Genomic DNA, 20,475 nt, shown 5'->3' with positions numbered 1-20,475 from the left:
CGCCCCCAAACATGGAATATATTGCCATGGTGCCACTAAACTTTTATTTGCTTTAACTGTTAAAGCCTAAGAAGAGAATACATGGATAACTTACTTTTATTTCCTTTTTTCTTTTTTTGTTCGAAACCATTATGCTCCAGTGTGCTGCCTAGGAGTTGATGAGAATTTCTAGCATTTTTTTTCAACCTAAAAATAAAAAGCCAATTACATGTAACAAAACCAACCTGGCAAGTTGACTATGGCATCTGCCTTACATAAGGAAGAAAGGAGTTTCTAGGAAAGAGGCCCCAACATATCTCCTTTCTAACAAGGACCCTGGTTGTTGACACATGCTGCTCAGCTGACGGGCCCATCAGATGTCTAATGTGCTGTCTGGTGACAAATACTAAGTAGGAGCAGGTGAAGCTGGTTAACCACAAGGAATCCCTTTGTAGTCTAAGGAGCAGACATCAGAAAAGCATTTTAACTTACCAACACTAAAAAATACCTTTAAGTTTTGCAAACCAAATATTTATTGCTCTTGGGCAAGAGCTGCCACAAATTTAGAACTTCTTGTCTCTCTCAAAAATTTTACTGTAAATTTTTGCACGTGAGGAAGCTACAAAATAACAAATGAAATGGCATGTAGCTGAGTGACTCTTAAAACTGTCCAATGACAAAATTGTCATCATCTGTACCTTGTAGATGACATATCTAAAGTAAGGAGCTGCTTATAGCAGTGCGGGTGAACATACCAGCAGCCCATCAGACCTTCAGCCTGATGGTCCCTGCAGCCCAGAAAGGGGTTGCACAGGCTGTGAGAGCAGAACTTTTTCTCAGCTTTGCAGGTTCTCTCTCCAGTTAGACAGAAGTTAGTTGGTGGCTGGTGACCTGCAGTGCTCCTGCTTTTGCTGTGCTATACAATTCTGTGGATGAGTAGAACACTCCAGTGTCTAGGGCTGTACTTTGATCTGCAGAAGTTTAATCAGGCTTTCTCTGTGTGTTTGTTAAGAAAATTTAATAGAAATTTAAAAAACACAATAGTGTGCAATGAGGAAAATTATCGGCAAGCTCTCAGCCGCAGAGTGCGGTGGGTTTTTGCAGTTTTGCCATTAAGAAAATAATGTCACAGTGTTGATGTCCGTTTATTTGACCAGAACTACCCAAAGCTTTTAAGAGAGTTTAATTTGTCTAAGCTAAACTTTGGACTTAAATCCCATGGCCATATTCCAGAGAATTACAAAGGCAATAAACTAGCATGAGGTAAACCAACTAGGACAATAGAAGCTAGGTTTGTTTGAGGTGCAATGTATATATTTCAGCGTAAAGCTGTAAGACTAATACAGGGTTGAAGGAACGTAGGGAGTTTCATCTTTCCATTCACAGGCACAGAAGTGTTGCAAGGTAACATATTGGGATTTTTTTTTTTCTCCTTTCAGCTTGTGCATTTGACGTGGTAGCATTCTAGTTTTGGTCCAAATTTTCAGTTGTCAAATTTTCAGTTGTCAAATTTTCAGTTGTCAGACATAAGCTTGAAATTGGAAGTTAGATATATCCAATGATCTCTTCTGTATTACTGAAATATGAACTGGAGAAAATACAGAAAACAACCAAAATGAAAGGAGAGTTGCCAGCATTATGTGGACATTCAGAATGAAGTCAGGGAGTTTACGCTGGCCAAGGGCCAGGCCTGAGGTTGCATGCGTATTGTTATTTTGGAGTGAGGCAGTCCCTTGGTGTACAGGAAATCCATTGTCAGTGTTTGCTCCGCAAAAGACGTGACGCAAAAGCTGTAAGTGAAATAAGCACATACCCTATGGTCAAATCCATCAGTAACATGAGCCTCTGTTACTCTCTGCATTGAAACACTATTTCCCAAAGCAGTGAAAAGACAGCCCTTCTCCAAGTACAGAGGAGAAGGGAGCGTGCACACCTACTTATCTTTTCATTTCTGAGGAGGGAGTTACAATTAATGTGGCTGCAACTAATGCAGTTGGATAACATATATCAGTAACTTCTAATATACATTGGGTATCAAACGCATTAACTGAAACTAGGATAACAACCACTCTTATGCTTAGAGCACGCACTGTAGAGTCTGCAAAGCAGCCAGCAGATTTTTTTCCTCTGCAGCTGAACAGATAGTACTTTCATCTTGTAGGGAAGATGCAATATGGGTAGCATCCCGATACTCAGTGGACACTTGTGAAAGCAAAGCCGTAGTGAGTCGAGGTTGAAATTGTATGGGGACGATTCAGGCAGGATTTGCTTGGTTTTAATGCATCATGTTTTAGTTGATTGCGTACCCCTCAGGAGCCTTTGGCTTTAGCAGAGCTACATTCTCTTGCTTTTCCCCAAACAGTAAATCATAAATTGAAAATGAATATTCAGGACAGCTCTAACACAAGAGGAAACTTGCCCATCCCACGACGGCTTAAGCTGAAGCCTAAGACCACAAATCATAGGAGAAAGCAGCATCATTAAAAGCTTGGCTGCATTTTTTAGAGACAGGTTTTTCTTCAAAATAGGATTTGTTGGTTTGTGTCTTTCCTCAAGTTGCAAATAAGCTGGAAATAAAATATCCGTACATCCTTCAGTGGGGAATCCACAGTTCCCTTGAGTCGTAACCAAGCGGAGATGGTTTCTGAAGGAAAGGACCATGAAACCATAGAGAGCAACACAGGCTTCAGTGTTTTTATAACTTGAATAGTACCAATCTGAGGATATTACTTAAGAATCAACAAAAGTTGATTTGATTTTTCTGGAGCTGAGCAGCCTTTCAATTAGAAAGGCACTTGCTGTGGAATAAGAGCACAGTCCTGTGGAACACTGTCTGTTTTCTTAAGTGGGTGGACACACCTTAAGAGACTTTGATTAGTGCTGGTATTTGCTGTAGCTCTATACAAATTGCACTGGAGTCATGTGAAGCCCGGCGTCAGTTACGGTGTGTACAGATTACTGCTGCAGGCCACGACTGTTAATTGATGAACTGAGGCTGGTACTGGAGAAATATGCCTGTGTGCCTGATGTGGCAGTTTCCAGTGGGACAAGCAAATATGTCATACAAGAGAAAAAGGCAGAGACAGTGAACTTGTGTGACTCCTGGATGTGTTCAATATCATCTGTGCATGCCAGGAGAGGGGCTTGCTTTAAGCTATAAAATTGTTTAAAATGTGAAGAAACAGCAGGTGTGCCCTTAAATTGATGTAGCGAACCCTGTTCTATTGAGCTGCCTTCTGTTAGCTTTCGCTTTGAGCATTATGTCCTTTTCCGTAAGAGGAAGATACGCTTTTCCTTTTGTGGGTGTAAATGTGTGGAGGAGAGCAGGAACATTGGGCTTTGCTTATGATAGAGCATTTTTCTTTCGGATTATATAATTATGGAAAGAGAGAGACCGTGGAAGAAGCTGGGAATGGATATAAGCTCCAGAATTCACGAACTTTGAAGATCTGCTAAGGATTAGAGATCCCCAGATGCACTTTTATTCAGTGCCTTATTTGCTGTCAGCAAAGCTTGTAACAAAGCAGAAACCAAGGTTTTTTCTGATTATTAGCTACTTTGGGAATTCATACACCACACTAATGGAGAGGAAACCAGCGTGTCTTTTGGCTGAAGCCAGGCTGCTTCAACCTGTTTCTAAAAGTTACGGAGTAACAGCAGGTACCAGAAGAGAAGTGGCTCTCAAACCTCTGTAGAGACACTCTCTTCAGTGTGAGCGGAGGCTGCGATGGTAAAAACCTGTCTTTGATTTTTTGGAGCTGATCTCTTAAGCCCCAGATTCGCCTAAGCCTTGCAGGAACAACAGATGGGAAAGCCTATGGAAAAAGCTGGGTTTTGCTGCTTGATGTTAACTCTTTGACCATATGGGAAGTTGCTCTGTTCTGCTTGTAAGTGCCATTTGAATGGGGATGAAGTGATAAATTGAGGGGAGAACTGGAGGGAATTCTTCTCTTGCTTTTATTTCTTGCACTGAATGTGGATAATAGAGCACTTATCAATTAGCTTAGTCTGTTTTCCACTTCCTCTGCTCAGCAGATTCTTGGCTTACAGCAGGACTGGGCATCATCTAGTGCAGTATTTCCAAAAATATTTGACTTGAGCCTTGCTCTGGTGAAATCTCATTGGCTTCAGTGGGAGCAGTTAAATCATTCGATGCCATTTGAATGTCCCACCTTTCATGCGTATGAAGTATTGTCTTCCTGAGACTGCCTCAGCCTCAGTCTGCTCATGAACTTCAGTCCTTTCGCTTCGGTCCACAAGCTGAGTCAAACCATAACAATAAAAGAGATCATCTAGTGCAGTATTTCCAAAAATATTTGACTTGAGCCTTGCTCTGGTGAAATCTCATTGGCTTCAGTGGGAGCAGTTAAATCATTCGATGCCATTTGAATGTCCCACCTTTCATGCGTATGAAGTATTGTCTTCCTGAGACTGCCTCAGCCTCAGTCTGCTCATGAACTTCAGTCCTTTCGCTTCGGTCCACAAGCTGAGTCAAACCATAACCCCAATAAAAGAGATGTCATCATCTATTGGGGATTTGCTTTTGAAAATTTGAGATCAAATGGACTGGAAGAAAGGATCTAATTTTTAAATTACTTTGATGCCAGTATTACATACAATTTGGTGCGTATTGCAGACAACTCTACTGGTTTCATCAGTGCCAGAGAGATCGTAACAGTCGGTAAGAACGAAAGTTGGACTTGCTGGCTACTTGGTGTAAGTGCACAGCATTAGGGTTCTGGAGACCTGTGTTACTGAAAGCAGGTTTGTGGTCTGCTTTTTCTAAGGTTTTCTGTTTCTTCCTTTTCTCTCCTTTTCTTTTCTCTTTTTAGGGTACTGGCTACCTAAAAGTGATCCCACGTTTCATAGTAAAGCTAAGTTTATTTCTTAAATTTTCTCCAAGTGTGAAGATGGTTAAGTGACACCCCACTTGCTAAGTGACAACTATCTTTGACTATTTGTGATTGTTCCATGTGCCAAAAGCTTCAGGGATGATGTAACTTTCTAGCTGCGGTCCATTAAAATCTGTCAAGTAATTAAAGTTTGATGGTTAAAGTGAGCCCAAGGAATGAAGCAGAACAATATTTCAAAACGGTCGCTTTTTTTCACCCCCCCCATCCCTCCTGAGGGCCTGTGATTCATTTTGCTTTTTATTTTGTGCAGATCTGCAGCCTGTTACCTACTGCGAGCCAGCTTTCTGGTGCTCGATATCCTACTATGAACTCAACCAGCGAGTGGGAGAGACTTTCCATGCCTCTCAGCCCTCTATGACCGTGGATGGTTTCACTGACCCATCTAATTCTGAACGCTTCTGCCTTGGTTTATTGTCTAACGTGAACAGAAATACGTCAGTGGAACTCACAAGACGACACATTGGTAACTTCTATTTCCTTGTTTTAGTCAGTGTCTTTCAAGGTGGAAGGTGGAGACCTGCATGTAAAGCTTTTTATTCACCTAATCGGCATGCAGCTTGGTCAGTTTTAGAACACTGCGATGTTTGATTATCCATGGTGTTTTAGCAGGCTAATCTTCCATAAAGGAACACTAATTGCATTTTTTCATAAAAGTATACAAAAAAATGCACTGAGGAACACTAAAATTGCTGCATGTAATAGAGAGAAACAGAATTTAAACTTTTACATGCACCCTTCTGAACTCTATTTGGATGGATGTTAGTGATAATCTTGTGTATTCCTGTTCCCTCCTGCACTATTTTATTTTCTGACTGTTCTTTTATAAATGGAAACTTAGTTCCTTGATTTTCATCTCAATTTCCACTTTTCCTGCTTATACTGCAAGGTAACATTCAATTTTTCTTTAGTTAAACTTGCGCTAAATAGAATATCCCAGATTTATGCAATTTTAATAAAAGGCAAAATTGCTTCTGCTTTGCTGTGTTTTCTTCTGACTTCCATCAAAAATGAACCTGCTTTTTTGTCCTGATTTTGCTCCCCTTTATACCCTTTCCTGAGCACTAAACTTCATACAGGATGATCCTTCCTTACTATGATTTCTAGCACCAAAAAAACCCCCAACCCCAAAAAACCCACCAAGATTCAGAAATCAGTCTTTAAATTCAGCAGGCTCCTTATGCTCTGTGGAAGAATGAAAGCAAGATACTCAAATAGGAATGTAAGACCACAGCAAATGTTTATTTGAGTAACAAAGATGTATTCCTGAAATTTGTTTCTTTATTAACTGAGATTTTTATAATTTGTGTAAACCCCTATGGGAAATGTATGTTTGTCCTTGTATACAATGTAATCTCAAACAAAAGGCAATGATTTGAAAACATTGTATAATTTAATTCTAAATCACTAAGTAAATAAACAAACAGTTGTATCCAGCTGCGATGACTTTCAGAAAAGGTTGAAAACCATATGTTAGCTGATAGAACATTCATATGGAAAATATCAGAGACATGTATGTTTGGAGTAAGCAGGCTGTGAGGTGGTAAATTTATGCGGTCCAGGCTGTGATTGACAGTGGGGCCGGAGAGTGCAATTCTGACTTTATAAATTGGTCCTCCTGCCTTCCTCAGCTTAACTCGCTCACCGAGCAAATTTATTGCTCCCTAATGGGATTACCCAGCGGGCCAAAAGAGGTGGTTTTCATTTTCCATCATTCATCGTTTAGCTGCTTTTTGAGAGCTGTCTCATGCAGAGGTTGTCTACGTCTCTACGAGCTCTCCTTGCAGATTTTGCAGATGATTGTTCTAAGCTAAACCAAAACTGTGCCATGTGTTTCCTAGGACGAGGAGTAAGACTCTACTACATTGGTGGTGAGGTGTTTGCCGAGTGCCTTAGTGACAGTGCCATTTTTGTCCAGTCTCCCAACTGCAACCAACGCTACGGCTGGCACCCAGCAACAGTTTGCAAGATTCCACCAGGTAAAGAAATATGCCTTATCTGTGATCCTACGCAGGCTTCACCTTTTGCAGACGGGGACTTGCTGTGGAAAGCGAGCTCTCTGTCAAGGTAGGCATGGATTTGCTGACCTCCATTCTTGACAACTATCAGAAACTTGAACCCTATTATAAGCAACTTGACAACTTGAGCAGGGCATTTTTTGTAGTGTATAGGAGGAAGGTACTGATAAAGGAGGCTACTATGTATGCTCCAACAATTGTTTGCACTACATTCATACAAGTAAGAAGAAACAGTACTTCAGTATCTAAGCAGAACTAAGAGCAGAATCTGCCACTTGTTCCGTGCAGTGTTTTATCAGTCCATTATTGTATTGTAATTATCTGATAGTCATGTTTATAATTTTGTTTGTACCTTTAAGTAAAAGAATATAACGTAAGAAATTTTTCTTAATTTAGATTCACCCATAATAGATTTAAATTGTTACTTTTTTCTGTTCTGTAATAAGACTTCCCCCCCCCCTTTGTGAATTAGTTTTATTCTAGAGAAATCGCATTTGCAGGCACCTTGTTGTTCTGGTTACAGCAAACGTATGTCTAAAGTATGGTGAAAGATTACAAAAGAATTTATTGCATCTGTCTAGGAAGAAAATAGTTTTTTGTTAGATACATGCAAAAGAGCTAGGATGAGAGGATGCCATTCGAAAGGGAATTTAGATATTTAGCTAGGTTTACAAAAGCTAATTTTTTTACAGTTAAAAGTATGTATGTATTTAAAAAATGATCTTTTTATTAGAAATATTTGAATAAAGATTGTCTTTCATTTGAGAAGAGATCCATACACTGCAAGCTTTGGCCCATCTTAACGGGTTTCCTTTCTCAGATGCTTAGGAAGCAGCTGCCAGTGTTGCAAACATGACTTAATTCTCCAGCCACATCACAAGAGTCCACCCCGGCTGGAGTCAACATCTGAAGACATAAACAACCCACATTTCCGCTGTAGATTCATCTAAGGCACATTTTTTGGACTCCAGCTCTCCCCACTTTTGCCACAGTCTTTGGCCGCCTTCTCAGACTCATCTTCAAATCTTTGCTGGGTTTGAAGCAGTTTCTTCATTCCCGTGTTGACAAGATCAAGTCGTACCCACTCCTCCCAGGCACAGTCGTGGAGAGACCTGTTCCCATCCAGTCGCGAAGTCTGAACAGCTTGGCAGTCTGATCCTGATCAAGTTTTTTGCTTTCTTTGCCATAGCTCTTTCTCTGTGCTCAGCCTGGCCCTGATGCTCTCACCCTTCTTATTTTCCCCCCTTAGACTGCAATATGCCTGACACAGCTTCCCTTCAAACTGTCTGTAAGATACATGGCTCTTGGGCTGTGCTCTTTTATGGTCACAAAAATGGGTAGTTGTTTCTGCAGCTGCTGAGCTGTTGCATGCGGTTACGCTTTGCTATATGCAGTTCGGCCCAAAACAGATGACAGTATGAGTCCAGCCCAAAAGAGCAGGCTCAGAAGTGATTTTAGAAAAATACAATTCATCACAGTCCAAATGGTTGTTTTTCAGACTTGGCTCATATGTAATCCCAAATGAGCATTAGTTGCGTGCCAGGTTTCAGAGTTTAACTTGTTTCTGGTTATCTGGGAGAAAGCAAGCATAGCGACACTTTTTTTAAGAGTCGTCTATTTATTTTTTTATTATTTTTTTCCAAAAGAGCAGGCTCAGAAGTGATTTTAGAAAAATACAATTCATCACAGTCCAAATGGTTGTTTTTCAGACTTGGCTCATATGTAATCCCAAATGAGCATTAGTTGCGTGCCAGGTTTCAGAGTTTAACTTGTTTCTGGTTATCTGGGAGAAAGCAAGCATAGCGACACTTTTTTTAAGAGTCGTCTATTTATTTATTTATTTATTTATTTAAACTATGAAGGATGTTGTTATATTTCACCGTTATCACCTAAAAACAGTTGAATAAGTTATTCCCAGTCTTTTAGCTGGGACTAAACACTGGGGGAAAACTCCAGTTTTAAAGGAAAATTCTTTGGCGCGTGATAGTTACATTTAAGAAGCAGCTTTGCTACCAGCCTTTTTAACCCTGATAACTGGTTTCTGGCTTGCCGGAGCGATTTCACTTCAGAACTTCTCCATTACTTCTGCCGACGGACACCATGTAAATCCAACACCAGTGAGTTCCTATTTTTAGCCTGTGCATTCCTTTCTTTCAGGCCCTGTAGTGATTGCCATGGTTAAGTGTTACGGTCATAGTTAGGCTTTTAAATTACAATATGAGGGAAATGATTGTAAAGGAGATAGGAGGAGGTTCCACATGAGGATCCCACGTCTGGTCTTGTAGATCGCAATACGCTGTGTGGGCACTAGCATCCATCGTTCTCTGTCCTGTAACATGGTTCTTCCTTCTTAGCATATGAGTTGTGGAAATGTGGCAACCTTGATTCCTTTTCTGAAATGCTGTGTTTAAACAATCTGTATATAGTATCACATGGTCTGAGGACATGGGAAAGCAGCATTGAGTTTCTTTCCATCCTCAGAAAGAAATGGATTTCTTAGTCTAGTTAAGCTAATGCCTTGTTCTTGTCATGTTCTTTTTTCACAGGATGTAACTTGAAGATTTTTAACAACCAGGAATTCGCCGCTCTCTTGGCTCAGTCTGTAAATCAGGGCTTCGAAGCTGTGTATCAGCTGACCAGAATGTGCACAATTCGAATGAGCTTTGTCAAGGGATGGGGAGCAGAATACAGGTCAGGCCTTTTGAATGAAACTTTGTGGTATGCTTGTGCTTGCCATTGCCACTCCTGTATTTCACAGCCCAGGACAGTGTTCTGCAAAGCTTCTTTACTCAGCGTTTAAGATGGGGGGAATTAGCAGAGTGTCTCTTTAGTAATGCAGATAGGTTGTAGTTGTTGAGAATGTGTTGATCTCATCTCTCGTTTTTCCCATCCTATCTGTGTAAAATATACCTCGTGATATATGTGGAAGACCACGTGCAGTTGGTCACAGCGTTGTACGAACCAAGAGCTTTACCTGAAGCACAGTAGACAAATCCAGATGGCCTGTGTAGGAACTATTTTTTTTTTTTTAAAATTAGATGTATATTTGATAGTTTGAGTGTCTTACGACTACACTGTTATCGGTGTGAATGCTTCCTAATAGATAGGGGTTGGGTTTGATGCTTCTTTTATCAGGGACTAATGGGATTAAAATAAAAGCACATCGGCTTGAAAATTTACATTTGGAAGAACTGTTAAAGTTGCTGTAAAATTATAGTTAAATCTCCTCATCCTTTCCTTAGTGCTTGTCATAGGGCAGTTGCTTAAATGTGACGGGAGGCAGTGAGAGAAACAGGGTTATTATTTTTCCCAGTGAATATTGAAGATAAAAAAGGAGGTGCAGTAGGATCTGGCATTTGGAATTGATGATATCGTTATTCTGACAACACAGGGACAGTGGAGGCAGTGTGAGGGACGTAGTACTCCATAGCTTGTGTTGCTGTCACTCCGCTGCATTACCAAGCAAACGTCCGAAGTAGCAAAGGGAGTGAAATCAGTGTTTAATAGTACAAGTAGGGGAGACGAAATTCGTCGGAAAATGAATGTCGTTTTATGAGAGAAAGCTGGCAAGGATTTAAGCCAAATGTGATTTTGAAATACTTACTTGACTGTTTACCCTTTAAATCTGTGGCCTTATTTGAAAATCTGGGGGCAGTCCCTGCCTCCCGGAGCAGCAAGGCTGTCTGCCGATGCTCCCCTTGCACAGCTGCCTGCAGCAGACGGGGGAGATGCCATAGTATCAGCTGGAGCCTGGGCCCTGCACATTACTCTCCCACTTTCTTCATTTCTCCAGATGTTTGGAGTCCATTTTGTTTTGAAATGGTCCTGCACCCAGGCCAGAGCATTTCAGCCCTGGCTCGCAGCCATGGCTCGTAATGAAATCCAGATGAGCATGACTTACGGAAAGTCAACTATCTCATTAGAGTTTTGTAGTCAGTGAAACCCTACGCTCACGCTGACTGCACCGAAGCTGCTCTTTTGCTCCTTCATTTCCTTGCCACAAAATACTACATCTGATTGCCTTTGTCAGAGCACGTTTATTTGTCGAACTGATTCATATATGAGAATGTTATTGTGGAAGCTGCACCCAGAGCACTGTTCCAGTGATTTCTGGTTCAGCTGCTTAGCCTTTTGAGCAGTCTAATTGGTGGGGTGTTTAGTGTTCTTGTGTGCCAGGAATTTGGTGGAGGGAAGGGGGGAGAAGCCAATTGCATAAGCAGCCTGTGATACAGAGGTTCTCTTCTGTCCAGCGTCAGCCTGGTGGACTAAGCTGAAGGCATGGAGAGCTTTGATGGTTTGCCTTTCTGAAAGGCTGGAGCCAATGTGTTGGTCATCTAGGTGGGAAGGCAGAATGAAGTTTGCCGTGATAGATTTGCAGAGGGCAGAAGTGTGGCAGCCCCACGGGTGGCAGGTTTCTGTACAGTGTTGCTGGGACAGTTGTTGGACTGCTCAGTGTTAGGCTGGTTTCAGGCAGCAAAGGGGAATGCTCTGTGTTAAGTTCAGGGAGACTAGTTTTTCCTGGGACCTGAGAGGTTTGTATGCTTCACTGAAGCTGACAGAGCAAGGGGTGCTCTGCTCTCCCTGTCCTGCAGTCCTGCTGCCCAAACAGCTCACGAGACACCCTTTAACGCAAAACACATCGCTGTATAGGACAAGCCCTGCCCGTACACCCACTCTTGGGGCATCCCCTGGCCTGCCAGCTCCGGTCAGCTGCACCTGAGCTGGGAATGGGTAGGGTGCCTTCAAGGAGCTGCTTCCATTTTCAGTTCAAAGGATGAGAGATACAGATTCATCAACAGAACAGGTTACAGCCCTTGGGCAAAGCCTTGCAGAGCCATACCCTGGAGTCCTGCTCCTCTACCCTGTCCTGAAGGGGCAGGGATGGCAGTGGGAGTGCAGGGCAGCCCCACGGAGCAGAGGGTCCCCTTTTCAGCAGCGGTTTCTCTCTGGGCCCCGCAGACTTTGGCTTCTCCCTCCCACAGACGAGATTCCAAGGACAGCTTCTGTGGGAAATGAGGGCGTAAAACAAGGCTGTTTCCAGGCTATTTCTCTCTTTTTGTAATGCTCATCCTCCACAGCAGCTGTCCCTGCCTCTCTGCCTGGAACAAGACTTAGGCCATCCCTCGGCAGAGGAGGGAGAGCCCCTTGCCCTGTGCCTTGCCCTCCCTTCCCTTCCTTTCCTCCCCATCTCTTCCTGCTTTACCATCTGGAGGCACTCCGTGGGGTCTGGCCTCAGGGAGAATAACAGAGGCAGATAGGAGAGGGGGAAGGTGCTTTGTGGCGGGGGAAAGTAAAAGCATGGTGTGTGCTGACCCAGCAAGGCATCCCTTTCTACTCTCAGGCCACAGCCACCAACTCTTGAGGAATTTTAAAACACATGGTTTAATACCATGTTTCTGCTTTTCTGATAGGTTTTGCAACTTCTTACGCTCTGTAGCATTTCTGCTTCTTTTGAGGCAGCTGATCAAATGCAAATCTGTTGGAGCGCCCCATACACAGCACGTGTAGTGTAGGGTTCAAACCTCCAGCGCATCCTCCCAAGCTGTGCAAAAAGGATGCTCAGCGGCAGCTCTGGCTGCAGAAGGGAGAGGGCTCCGTGGGGCTGCAGGAGGGAGTCTGAATGCCTGAGTGGTGATCTCTCTCCATCACTTCCACATTCTGCTAAAACCTAAAGAAATTGTAAAAAGAGAATACCCTTGTCTTATACATAGAGAAATTTAACATATTTGGTAAACTGCTTACATTGCTATCTAATTAGGAGAGGCAAGGTCTGCAAAATAAAACTGAAGAATTTTGCTTAGATAAACATCTTCCTTTCTCTTCAGGGAATCAGATGCTGCCTGTTTTCAGGAATTTGAGTAGTAAATAGGTTATATGGTGAGTTGCTCCTTTGGGATCATAAGAAATGTAAAGAGAAAAGGTAGGGTTTTTAAAAGAAGTTGGCAGCATAGGCCAAAAGCGTGTTATAGAGGAGAGACACATTCCTTTGGCCCCACATGCAAGACTATTGTCTAAGCAGGAAAGAATGCTTCAGTAGCTGTAAAACCTTTTCACGTTTGTAAAGTTTTGTAAGTCACATTTATGTTCTTTTTTTTCCTTCCCTTCGCCCCCAACCCCTTCTTTCTTGTAGGCGGCAGACTGTGACCAGTACTCCCTGCTGGATTGAACTGCATCTTAATGGTCCTTTGCAGTGGCTAGACAAGGTCCTTACACAAATGGGCTCCCCGAGTATTCGTTGTTCCAGTGTCTCCTAAGGAAACACCTCCTGGGGGTGGGTGGGGGGAACAAAGACTCTGGAAAAAGGAATTGGCTTAACCCTTAGCAAAATGCATAGTGCATAGTAAACAAATTCCCAGTTATTGAAGTGACGAGAAAAGAATCTGCTTTAAAAAAAAAAAGGTGGGTTTTCTTTGTTTTGTTTTGTTTTTTAAACTAAATACCCATTTAAGCCACTTCCACTGAAACTGTTAGCACTTTGGTTACAATGCTATGGGCCATTGCAGTTAGAATTTGAAGCTGAAGTTTATCATGATAAAAAACTGGACTTTGTTTCAGCGGAGAGAAGCCAGTGCTCTGCCTCCAGCCATGTCGTGCCTGTCTGGCTGCTCGCTCCACACTGTTGTGAGCACGCAGGAGCCACTGACGGCTCGGAGGAAACTTTCCGTTTGCCTCACACAACTCTGGGCTCGTGTCATGCAGCATCTCTGAAAAGCCAGATACCGTGGGACTTCGGGATGACTCTTGCTCGTGCATTCCTGTCACCACCTACCTGATCCACACCTGTCCTCCCTGGGATTGCAGCAGTAGGGGGAAAAGGAAGCATTTAAAGCACACACAAGAACTAATTCCCCCAGTAATGTTCCCAAAAGGAATGAATTTCCCACGCCGGACTACTAGCAAGGAGGCAGAGACTTGCTTCATGCCTGAGGGATGCAGCTGATACCCTGATGGTCTCAGACTGGATTGACATGAAGCAAAAGGCCAAACTTAAGGCTCCTTCTGATATTGCTGCAGTGACTTTTGACTTGAGCTGCTCACAGACAGACATTTGTCATGTGGGGAGCTCTGGCTGGCTAAGTTAAGCCTTCGTTATTGTGCAGTCTATTTGCATTAACTACAGAAAGTTTGTATTCTATTTTCTCAGTATGTTGATTGGTATCTGCCACTTCTGAAGTCTTAGGGGCTTAGTGAATTCAGTGTCCAGGTCTGCTCTAGTGATAGAAGTGAACGGGCTCTTGCTGCCATTTTCAGAATATGCAATTTAATAGGTTATCCCTTGCCGTCACATGTGACTGCGCATGAACCAGGACATCTCAGACACAAACCCCCTCTGTTTAAAACTTATTTCAGCTGATTAAAATGCTCTGAGATGTGTTTTTGCCTGGAGAAATTGGGATAGTGTGTATTTACTTGTATTATAAAATGTTCATTTTAAACATACATGCTCCAGACTGTTTAATATTTTTTTTCCCTGCAGCAACTGTCATGGCAAACAACTTCCACAACTGGAAAAAAAACCTTAGCACTTGTTTTTATGGTTCAAATTTGCCAAATACGTCCCATAACTTTGTCAGTGCTATCCAATTATCTGTTTCTTTATATCAGAATTGAATATCATATGCATTTGTGCCAAAATATTAGAAGGGGGAGGGGAGAAAGTGATAATCAGTTTCCTATGGAAATCTTTTTTTCTTTTTTTTTTTTTCATATACACTTTTTTTTTTCTTTTTTTTTTTTTTTCATATACGAAAGACAAACACACAAGCTAGATCTGGCTCTGGGAAGGACAGACTCGGATGGACTTTACAATGGTTTGTCTTAAGGCTTTAGTCCTGCAAACTTTTGCGCTCCCAGATGCGAACGTGAGTGGCCCCGCTGAGTTCAGAGGAAGTTTCCCTGCGTGCCGGGTTGAGGTTTGCAGCTTCAGGGCGCCCGGGTCCCATAATGGGGTACTGACTTGTAATGGCATTTCAAACGCTTACCAGGAATTTCCATGTACCTGCCTATCTGTAGAGAGAGGCCTTGCTGATGCGCTTGTTCCTTTGAGACCACTGTTTATCAACCCCACCACCTGGTTTGCATAAAAACAACACTTTTGGACCTGAGGCATCGGCAAGACAGGGTACGAGGCGCCCCTTGTTCGGTGGACACAGGAACAGACGATCCGAGAGGCTCGTTGCTGGTGTTTGTTTTACCAGGCAAAGGAAAGGATGCTTTAGAGGAGAGTTTTCTTCCAGAAACAAGAAATGACATTTTGCATATGAAATTTAAATTCTGAGGAAGGCTTTCAGTGGTGGTTGTGCTCCTGAACGATACAGGCACTTTTGAATACCCTCTTGCAGCATTTTGACTGGAGCTTTCACTGTGCAACACGGCTTGTATCATAGCGCTGGAGGTTTTCTAGGATTTTTAGGGGGGGGGGTTAGTTTTTGCAATGTGTCTAATTTTAGTTAAATCTCTGATTGCATGGACTTGTGCAATAAGAGCATCTGTATAAAATAGTATTTTCTAGCCACTTTAAAAGTAGGTCTGTCTGTCATTGTGGGTTGATTTGGCATGTACTTTCAGATACAGGTTTCTAACATAGTTGCAAACAAAAATTTATCCTGACTTTTGTGGAAGTGTTTGACTTGCTGTTTTAGTGAGAGAGGGAAAAAAAATCTGCAATGTAAAATGGCCCCAGGTTTCCTCCCTGAGTGTCTTTAAGTCGTATTTGCTTATTTTAGTGAACAAACTGTTTTCATTGCCCACATAATCGTGGAGGAAGTTGGACTCTGTGGTACCTTATGCATTAGCAACAAAAATGACATCTTAAATTCCAGTGTCAGAGAGTTCATTACATGTGACGGTGTGTGCAGGAACCCGGCCTGACCCAGAGGCTACAAGCTGGAATAAACCCTAACTTTAATATGAAGTTTGCACACAGAATCGCCTCCTCAGCCAAACTAAGAATTGGACCTGGATTTCCGCTAGGAACCAGACTTCTGTCTTCTTCTTGATAAAGGGTAATGAATTGCTAACCGTTATTAATAGATGCCTTTTGAAAAACAGGATTCAGATGATGCATAAAAACGTTGGTTCATCTCATCTCATCTCATCATCCCTTAAGTAAAATGACTTCAAATGGAAAAAGTAAGCTGGTCTAGCAGTATGGTTAGATAAAATTGAGAAGATTATCTCCACTAAAGTATTAATTTCCTCTCCTCCCCTTTGTTTGCCTTCTCACTAATTCATGAAAGCTTCATGGTTTCTAAAGTTACCTTATAAAGTCAAATGGAAAGTCCTGTACCATGCAACAAATGAAAAGATAAAGGTTGGGGAAGGGGTGTGATCCAAGGGACGTTACGGCCGAGTTTCCTTTTATGTTGCACAGTTGACGTGGATTGTACAGATGAAAGGTAATTCCCCTGTCAGATCTGAAACGTGCTTAATCATGCCATTCATGTGGACACTAACGAAAGGGAAGAGGTAGCGTTCGGCTGTAGATTTTTGTAGGCAGCGGTGCCCCAGAGGTGCATGTGCCGCCTTCTTGGTTTTACTTTTTTCTAAAACTTTATTAAAGTAGCTTTGATATGTAGCACAAATGTATGCAATCAACTATGCCCTAGCTTAGATTACATATCTGTACTGGAATATCTTCTCGTTTAATGGTAGTCTTGGCTAGTTTTACCAGGATTTCATACATTTTTGTTACTAGTAGAGAGTCACTAGCAGGAACTTTGACTCTTTTTAATTGGTGTAGCCATACACAAGGGCCTGGCTGCTGGCAGATGATATTGATGGCCTTGTGGTTTTAAATGACTGTGGTGATTTTTTTTTTTATTATTATTAATGTATTGAACTGAATTGCAGTTTGTATTTTGTGTTAAGCTTGTCTTAGAAGTAATCCAGTGCTGTCCATTTGATTTAATCACCAGGAATCGGCATGCGTATGTACAAAGATGGAGAAATCTAATCATAATAAATTTCCGCAAAGCTCTGGCTACCTGTATGTGCCATGAAAAGGCTGGGGGTAACCTTTGAGAAAGAGTTAAATAAATTAGTTTCCTCTCCCCTTAAGGATCAGCATAGTTTGAACCATGCAGAGGACTCCTTTGCAGGGTGAAGAATATTCAGGACTCCATCTCAAGCAGCAAGTATTGACATCCGTGCCTTGTGCTACCTACTAACTGGAAAAAGCACAAGGAGCAAGAAGAACACAGCTCAGTGAAGGACTTCAGCCATATCACAAAACACCTGTGAGCCTTCCTAGTTCTCTAAGGTACTGGATAGGTAGGAGGAATGGAATTTCACAAATAAGCTGGTAAGCTAGAATGAGAAATAATTAGTCACTATATAGTAGTTGGTTGAGCGGTATGGTTAAGAAATTCAGTATATGTTTTTTATTATGTACATGCTTTTGTATTTATGTTGTCTTTCTTGAATATTCAGATGAATCAAATATTTAATTTTTAACAGAAAGGGCAATTAAGGACTCAGAGTATTAAATCTTTTATATGTTCCTTTCTGACGATTGCTAGAAATTAGGCAGTTACTGATGTGAGAACGAGAGACTCGCCTCAGAACTGAGCAACAAACCCTGGTGAATAGAACAGAACAAGAACTTCTCCAGCAGGAGCCTTTGCCCGAGTTGCTGTTTTATCTTTTAGCAACAAGTCAGGTTCCCAGATGGGCCCTTGAATTGTGCTCTTCAGGTCTTTTCAGATTTATGAGGCTTTAAAAAGACAATAACGTATTACTCCATAAAGGTTTTGGTTCATCTTACGTTTCCTCCAGTACGTGGATACTCGAGGAGTCTGCACCAGTCTCTGCTGCTGAGATGCATCTAGTTCACTCTCCCAATGGAGGCAGCCTACTTTCCTCACGCTTGATTGAACTATTCCCCCTTCGATAGATATGTACGAGCATGTTTGCATTAGTGTTTAGATTTTCTTAACCTGAGATTGTATGTTAATGACCGGTGGTGTCACCTACCTGCTTTAGCTTGTTAAGCATCATTCACCTATTTTGTTACTAAAGGCCTGTACTATGTATGCCCTCTTATTTCGTATGTGAAACTGTAAGTTCTATTTTTGACATTTTAATAAACTTTGATTTTAAAACTGAGGCTCGTGAGAAAATAAGGATACTGTAAAAAATACATTTAAGGACACAAACTGGAAGCATTTGGAGTTTTGAAACCACAGGTAATTCAGAGACAGCAGCATCTTTAGGTATGTATAATGAAGGTTGTTCCCAGTAATTCGTACGAGATCTCAGTTACAGGTAAGATCTTCATTCTTTTTACAGTTTGGGCAGGTTTGTTCAAGAATTTAAAGCCAGATATAAAAAATAATTTAAAAATTGCAACTAGTTCTTTTAACTAACAGGATACAAAGGTGAGTAGAAGTGGAGCACTGTGGCTCAAAGGATTTATTGTCGAACTGCTGGAAAAGTCAGACGTAGCTAAACTTTCACTCTTTGCCCAGTATAGTGTAGCTGTATTTTCACCTTATGGCTGTGAATTAGGAAACTCCATTATCAGAAGTGTAGGAGCGGCAGCGGGGGATTTACTGCTTTGTCCTCAGTGTCTTGCCATGAGGCAGACCCTAAAATACATCTGATGTCTCTGTGTTGAGGAATTGAAGTCCCCTGCTGAAGACATGTGTTAAGCCTCTCAGATGTTCGCTCCTGCAGAACAGAGGAAGGCAGGTGAATGGGCGTAAATGTGGTCTCCAGTCCGTAGTGCATTGGTGATAAGGTGTTAAGTTAATGCTCTTGGAACGGCGCATGTTCTGGTCCAGCTCAGTACATTCATCCAATCAGTGTGTTACCTTACTGAAAAACATGACTTTTCTCAGACCCGGTTTAAAATTGCCCCACTGTTTCATCAAATCAGAGAAATGATGGTTGGAAGAGACAACTGCAGGTCTCTAGTCCAACCTCGTGCTTGATCCAAGACTGTTGCCAACACTAGATCAGGTCAGCTGGGCTTTTGTCCAGATAAATCTTGAAGAAAAATCTTAAAGAACAGAGATTCTACCCACCTCCTCCCCAGATAAGCTGTTCCAAGGCTGCATTATGTTCCTAGTGGAAAAGTTTTCCCGTCTTAATCTCCCAGACTGTATTTTTGGCTATTACTCCTTGTTATAATAGGTTTCTTGAGTCTATGGTCTCTCTTTGCAGCGATGGCACTGCTCCTCCCTGCCACTCAAGGAGGCAATCGCTATAGTCAGAAATTAAACAGCAGCCGAGCTTGAAAGGTGGTGGCTGCAGGGTGGTGGAGTCTTTCACACCCACCCTGGTCAGCTGCAGAGAACTGGATGCCATGGATGTGTCCCTGCTGCTGTTGTCCTTACTGGGACTGCGCCTAGAGGTCACTTTGGGCCATGAAATGTCCAGCGAAGCAGCTGTTTCAACAGAAGGCAGGTACTGGGGTCAGGTGCCATATTGGGGGGAAAAAAAATACATATACGCTGGCATTCAGCTGGCCTCAGAGAGGGCATTCTCCAAATAGCATTACTAAGCCAAGGCACACTGTGATCTAATTCTGTGAACTCCTAACGTTCCTCCTAGGGTTTTACTGAAATTCAGATTTTTTTTTTTGTTTTGTTTTGTTTTTCCTGACAGAGGATTTACGAGAATACTTTTTCCACTCAGTTTTCCAACAATGTGGTAATAAAAGGGTCTCGTCCAGGTTTTGTACTGGGGTTGCCAAAACTCAAGTGTGATGTAGTATATCAGCTCTGAGCTGCGAGTTCTGCTAGTTGTCACCTGAATAGATCACGGATTTCAGTTTGACAGTCGTCTCATCTGCACTGAAGATGGGAAGCTGAAGCAAGATATAGGTTCGATAATAAATGAAAAATCTCAAAGCCATAGCCAAAAACAAAAAAAAAAAAGGTGAATCGACATTCCACAGAGGTTTCGGTTCGGGCAAAAGTTGGGTAACAAGCAGTTGATCTGTACTGGCAGGAAAGTCCTCTCGCAAGTGTCACCCTAGACCTTCACCAGGACTGCAGCCTGGCTTGTACAGTAACGCCTATGCGCCAGACCAGAATTGGGAATGCCCTGCCAGTGACTGGTTATTCTGAAATGAGGGGAGCGGGGGCGTCTCTAGTTTTACGCTTGGGATGGGTGGTTCCGTACTGAGGTTTCATCCCCATCTCTGTGCTTTCTCCTGGCTCAAGGGAGGGGCTTCTCCTCCCCAAATTCTGCAGGAAGCGCCCTTGCGTTAGGCAGTTGCATTAGGCCGGCTGTAGGGCAGGGAGGGAAGAAGGTGAAAGCAGTGATAGTGAGCCTCACCAAGGCTGGGAACCAGAGTCTAACACCACAGCACCCACCTTATCTGAGGTTTCATCCCCATCTCTGTGCTTTCTCCTGGCTCAAGGGAGGGGCTTCTCCTCCCCAAATTCTGCAGGAAGCGCCCTTGCGTTAGGCAGTTGCATTAGGCCGGCTGTAGGGCAGGGAGGGAAGAAGGTGAAAGCAGTGATAGTGAGCCTCACCAAGGCTGGGAACCAGAGTCTAACACCACAGCACCCACCTTATAAAGGATATAAATTTTTTTTTTTTTTTTTTTTGCAATAATC

General features: G+C 42.4%; 1 protein-coding gene across 1 annotated transcript in view; it reads left to right on the top strand.

The window, feature by feature from the left end:
• SMAD3 (SMAD family member 3) overlaps positions 1-14,345 on the top strand; it is a 79,772-nt gene extending 65,427 nt beyond the window's left edge. Inside the window, exons 6-9 of the mRNA XM_009280412.1 lie at positions 5,143-5,355; positions 6,731-6,868; positions 9,454-9,598; positions 13,038-14,345. Of these exons, the coding sequence (XP_009278687.1) occupies positions 5,143-5,355; positions 6,731-6,868; positions 9,454-9,598; positions 13,038-13,161 (620 nt within the window). The 3' untranslated portion in view covers positions 13,162-14,345. The remainder of the gene's footprint in view (positions 1-5,142; positions 5,356-6,730; positions 6,869-9,453; positions 9,599-13,037) is intronic.
• Positions 14,346-20,475: the final 6,130 nt, after the last annotated feature.

Source organism: Aptenodytes forsteri, unplaced genomic scaffold (assembly GCF_000699145.1).
Source record: "Aptenodytes forsteri isolate BGI_AS27 unplaced genomic scaffold, ASM69914v1 Scaffold83, whole genome shotgun sequence".
Classification (NCBI taxonomy): domain Eukaryota; kingdom Metazoa; phylum Chordata; class Aves; order Sphenisciformes; family Spheniscidae; genus Aptenodytes; species Aptenodytes forsteri.
This window is presented reverse-complemented; position numbering and strand designations above follow the sequence as displayed.